Below are 6,000 nucleotides of genomic sequence, written 5' to 3'. Positions count from 1 at the left end.
TCTAAATTGATGGAATGGGTGGATGGCAGTCTAGTATTTCCTCCGTTATTTTCATGTAATTTTTAATAGTGTACCAAGATCTATCACCATCCCTGCCACCTCCAAAAGCCTACATTAAGATTTTTTTGTATATATTTCATTAATCATTTTGTCAAGACTACAGATAAAAAAGAGCTATTTCTATTTATGGAGGTTGGTAATTAAACATTTACAGTGTTATGCCAATATTTAATTCGCAGTGTAGAAGGAGCAAACTGAACAGAAGGTAAATCTGGCAGAGTGTGAGGTAAAGTGTTGCTGTGGGAATGTGTGTGTGTGTGAGCAGAACTGTGACGCTGCAGACCAAGCAGCATGGCAATAAAATATAGCAGCAAGTCACTTTTCCAGTTGTGTTAGACTTCCCTCTCTCTTCCTTGGAAGTGAAATGAGAAAAAAATATTTTACCCTTAAAATGAAGGAAGAAAACAAAAAGAGACTTTGGGAGTAAAGATCACTGTCTCTTTTTGCAAAGCAATAAAGCCATAGAGAATAAATGAGTCCCAAGGAGTTCCTTTTGGTTTCCACACTTCATTTTTCCCTTCTATCTCACAAAGTATTTTGTTAAAAACCTTCATTTATTTGGGTTGCCTTCTCTGCTTACATTTCTGATGGAAAAGCAAGGCAGCACTCCATTGCATGTGTCTGTTTTGGTATAAAATAAAAATTACTTTTCCATGTAGGGATGGAAACTGTTTAAATGCCTCATTCTTCCTGCTGCTGAAATGACCACAGTCATTTGTATTCTCTCATAAGGATTAGTCTGCATCTCCACAGAATGCCTATGCCATAACAAACACGATCAATCTGTCAGTGCATATGTATCTATCTGTATATGAACAGCCTGTGTACATTGACTTTAGGCTCCATGGAGACAGAGCTACAGGGAGATCCAACTGCTGAAGGAGACAGTCCAGGCACCCTACAAGAATCTTATTTTATTATTCTTTATTTCTTTGAGCCTATGTCTGGCTAACTGAGCTGCAAGCGTGTGCATTTTGTTCAAGTCTAAAGTTAGAGGAGACACATCCCATCCCAGAACTTCCCAGGATTATTCCCAGGTTGTGTGACTTTCCTTCTAGTTGTTGTTTGATTCCCACAAGGCTTGTGCTGTAAAGAATAAGCTCTTTTTCTTCTTCTGCATCTTTATCAGTGGTTCTCATGATAGGCCAATTTCTTATAGCTGTGTTGGAATGGAAAGATGAAAAGTGCATTGGATCCCCAGTGTAGCCAAGAGCATTTGCTGATCTGTTCAGAAAGTAGATGAAGGCAATTATATGCAGTGTGAGGTTCAGCTTGCAGTCAATGGAAGTGCCATGGACTCTGGATGCACCTGAGCACCAGTGCCATAACTTTTTTCTAATAAGTTGTTTGAGAAATGACTATGTGATGACAGCCATGAAATTAGAGTGTTTGAGAGGGCTTGCATTCATGCATAATACTCTACAAACACATTCAAGGAGATGTCATCTATCAAATAACCAGGCTCATCTCAAAAACAGCTTAGTGAAGCATTGGCACAGGTCTCCTGCAGCCAGTCAGATCAAACTGCAAATGTTCAAAAGACTCCTGTTGCTATTTGAGTTCTACCTGCAGGAAAAGCCCTCAGATTTTAATGTGTCATTGATGAAATTCTTGTATTATAACGGCTGTGGATCAGGAATTGTTCTATAACCAGGCTGCTTGGTGGCTGGGTGTCTGTTCGCAGGCACTGCAGTCCAACAAGAGTTCCACAGTGCAGATGCAGACTGACATCCTCATGAGTGACATCTCAGGAACATTTCATGCTTCATGTATTACTGACCTCACTTCCAAAAGCTTCTTGCCTTTAATCTATAATATCTGTTACAGCATGGATCCTACATATGAGAAGTGCCATGAATTTGTTCAGGATTACTCACATAAAATCTTTCATTTCTTTCTAGGATTGAGATCAAAGATCGTAATACATTTTAATTGAAAGAGAGAAATAGGTTTTTCCAGTTGTTACATAAAATGTTACCCACTTTGGAACTTCTGAAGTGAAATAAATAATAGTAATAATAATAATAAAATCATTAAAAGAGGTGAAGAGCATGAAGCAGTTTATTCCAGGCAATGAAAACTGTCCTCTCAAGACCAAAGAATCTCTACCCCTTTGCTTGATCCTATGATTTCAGTCTGTGCCAAAATTAAGCAAGTAAATCCACACTAGGCGTATAACATATGAAAAATCTTTACCTTACTGCTTTAGAAAACTGCTCTGTTGTTGATAGCATCATTTTATGGCGCAATAAAAAATCTGTATTTTATGAAAAAATTTTGACAAAAATTACATATAATCTGAAACCAAATTTTAAAATCTATTCAATTATGAAGAATTTTGTTTTGTAAAAGATAAAATTGAAGCAATAGAGTAAAAATAGGTTATTACAAATAAAACGCCTATCACTTGCAAATGTTTAACTGATTTGTTTTAAAAATTTGACACAAAGTTTGCTTACATAATGTCCAAAAAAAGAACACAATTGGATTGTGCAAGAATGAGCATGCATTTATTATCAAAATGTGGATGTACAAGTTGTAAAATACCATAAATGTATTGAATGTTCAGAATTCTGGATGCTTTTTTTTTTGTTTTGTTTTTAAATAAAAAAAAAGAGATTTCGTGTAATCAATACCAAAGGATAAAGTATGCTTCTTTCTATTCAAGACAGTTCTTATCCAGAATAGATCCAGGGAAACAGATTTCTTCACATTTTATAACACCTAACTATGGATCTGAGCAAGTTCATGTTTTTAGCTGTCTTTTCTAGGCTGCTTTTCTGCTCTGGCTCAGCCTATAAGGGTCTCTCTTTGTCATATTTATACACTGCTGATGTGTCTGATGCTGCATCCACAAAAGTCACTAGCAATACTTCGACTTGGCCTGGGTCACATCTCTTACTACAAAGCAGAATGCATGAAGTTGAAGAACAGAATGAAGACGGTCACGGTGCTACATTGCCAATGGCCTTCAGGTAGTTAAATGAAATTATTCAGTGTTTATCCTCTTTGACACTACAATCATGTATTTACATCATGTACATCTGTTATAAACTCAACAGCAGATGTTTGGAAACAGCTGTGTCTAGCATTTTCATGTAATTCAATATTGGATCATTTTAATTAATGGAGGCAGAGAGGATAGCATAAAGACTTCAAGATAAACCTGGCCCCAGTGCAACTTGTCTCTTGCAAGTAGCCAGAAACATGGCAATATTTGTGAGGCTGCCTAGTGAATTGTTTCAAGTTTTCTTCCAGGATTTTGAAAAGGATAGTCAAAGTTATAAAACTGTATTTTGCGGTGATGGTCACTTTTTTCCAGTGTGAGAGTCAGATGAACATAGTTTTAGATGGAAGTTCTCAGCCGGTTTCTCAGTGGGCTTGCCCTCAGCTGGGGATCCTGCAGAAGGATTGATTGCCTGGGATCCAAGGGGCACGGGTGGAGGCATGTGAGACAGGACCCCTCCTTATCCTCAGATGAAAGCCTGTGTGGAGCTGTAGCTCACTAGCTGCTGCAGCCTCTTGTGCAGCCATGTCCAAGCAAGTTGTTGTTACGTCCATCTTGAATCTTCCCATGGCTCTGCAAGGATGCTCTGCTTTCTGTGCTGGAAGTCTGTCCACTTTGATCCTGCTGCCTTCTTAGTCTGCCAAAGGTTAAAAACATCGACAAGTTTATAGCTCTGATCTGCAGGTAACTGAATCAGCATAACCATTGTTGACAGTCTTATGGATCACCTGTGTATATAATAGACTTCTTCACTATTCAATCTCTATTTATTTCCCTAGCTTTTCTTGTCTTAAATGCCTGTGAATTCTTTCTCCTAAATATGTGCAATTGGCTCTTGGTTTAATAATGCTCCTATTAATGCAAATATCTAGCAGAGGATTATGCCTTCTCTGGCTTTGTCACCTCTTCCTAAATGTGGCATGACAAAGCCTCTGCCAGCGCAAGAAAACACATGAGGTGAATATATATTTATATGTGGCCTCATTGGTGGTTTTAAGGGACTACAAAAATCCTGCATTGTTTAAAGTCATCTTCTCTATGCACTATTTTCTAGAAAACAGCTGTAGACCTGGTGACACCACCAATCCTCACCAATTATTTTGTCATCAAACTGCTCAGCATTTATGTTCAGTGCTGGTATCAACTTCTGTGATTTTGCAGGGATTCTTTTGATACTTCATGTAGTTTTCTGAATACAAAGATATAAGCACATCCATAAGGGGGTGGAAAATTCATGGGGAAGCTATGGTAGAGATCAATTTTTATTTTTCTTTTGAAAAGGTAAACTACTGGGTTTTTTGAGGAATCTTTTCTGTTTATTTTTTACATATCCAGCTGGTGATGTATTCCCCCAGAAAAGGCACTAAGAGCTGGCACTACAGAAAACATGGAAGAAGCAATTTGTAACAGCAGCCATAAGTAGTATGATATACTCCAAAAATACCTTTGCAAGTAACACTGAATACATAACAATTATTCAATAATGACAAAACATGTAAAAACAAAATATAAAGGGTGAGTTTAAAAAGGATGAAATAAAAGCTATAAAGACATCAACTGACAGCTCAGAAGACAATGTAAAAAGGCATGAAATTCTGTTTTATCTAAACAGGTATGAGGAAGAAAGTTTAATGTTAATCAAAACACTTTTCAAATAGAGATGGTTTACAAGAGTACAAACACTGTCACATTTAAATAAAATAAATATGTATATATGTATACATATATGTCAGATTAAATAAAACTGGACTTTCAAATAAACTTTGACAAATCACTGAGACAGGATTTTCATCCAAGGGTTCTAAGAAAATAGAAATATATAACTCCTGACAAAACTTACAGTTGAAACTGTCTTGGCAGCAAAGGCTGGAACATAACTAATGTGATGGAATGATTTTTATTTTGTTCTACAATGGCTTTAAAGGAGATCTGGAGAACTACCAAGGAAGTAATTGAATCAGACAAAGCCTTGAACCACTTCAGGGTTTGAGCTACTGGTTCTTGCAAGAATAAGGTACTTGTACACATCAGAACAAAAGGCCACAGTGCTTGGAAACTCTTGTTGAAAATTATAGGTTACAGATCTGTGCAGACTCCTAAATAGTGGGATAAGGCAATTTTTGGAGACCTGAGGAATCATTGCATTGTTTTCTAAAACACAATTGTTTTTCTCTGAATTCCTTTAATATTTATTTTGTCCATAAAATTCTGAAAAGGAGAGCATTCACCATGCCCTCAAAATTAATGGAAAAAGTAAGCCTTTCAGTAACAGCAGAAAGTAGAAAAACATCTTTTTTTTTAATGCAAACTGCTAAGATGAGCATAAAGGTAGCAGGTAAGGGTTCAAAAGACACAACTGGCTAGCCTGAAACTTCACACTCCATAGAACTGATTTCTGTTTCCAATTTGTTTAAATTTATTTTCTTTTATTCACAAGGGCTGTTATTAAAGCATATTTAAATTATGGGGTTTTGGAAGTGGAAAAAGTACGTTGTTTTAGCAGTTTTTCATTGAGTTCTCTGAATGGAAATTGTCTAGGTCTATATCTAGATGCACTACTCGTATGTAAAAAATATCAAAGTAAGCAACAGATTATTATTCTAATGATGCAAACAATTTAACTCTTATTTACCTATTTAATAATTTATAAATCACTATACTGAGTGTTGAATATTATGTTAAAGACTTCATTGTAAGGAGTTATTATGGGTATTCTAACAACTACCTGCCAGTATGTCCTGGGGATGTGAAAATATATTAAGAATCAGGAGATGTTGATTCTGTTATAACCCTCTCACCCTCTGGGAAAATTACAGCCTTTTTCTGTTTCTCAACCTCTCCCCCAAGAAGTGGAAAAAGTGTAAGGGGTTGAAACTGTGATGGAATAGTGTTTGTCCAGAAATCTCATGTGGATTGGAGTTAGTCATAATTAG

General features: G+C 36.5%; 1 protein-coding gene across 1 annotated transcript in view; it reads right to left on the bottom strand.

Moving 5' to 3' along the window:
- Positions 1-2,762: 2,762 nt before the first annotated feature.
- Positions 2,763-6,000, bottom strand: part of STK32B (serine/threonine kinase 32B) — a 129,713-nt gene continuing 126,475 nt past the window's right edge. Inside the window, exon 12 of the mRNA XM_065735778.1 lies at positions 2,763-3,704. Within this exon, the coding sequence (XP_065591850.1) occupies positions 3,566-3,704 (139 nt within the window). The 3' untranslated portion in view covers positions 2,763-3,565. The remainder of the gene's footprint in view (positions 3,705-6,000) is intronic.

The sequence above is a fragment of the Cyrtonyx montezumae genome, unplaced genomic scaffold (genome assembly GCF_038088225.1).
Source record: "Cyrtonyx montezumae isolate F1298 unplaced genomic scaffold, pur_monq_1.0 scaffold_2, whole genome shotgun sequence".
In the NCBI taxonomy this organism is placed as follows: Eukaryota; Metazoa; Chordata; class Aves; order Galliformes; family Odontophoridae; genus Cyrtonyx; species Cyrtonyx montezumae.
The sequence above is the reverse complement of the archived record's forward strand: the minus strand, read 5'-3'. Positions and strand labels throughout refer to the sequence as shown.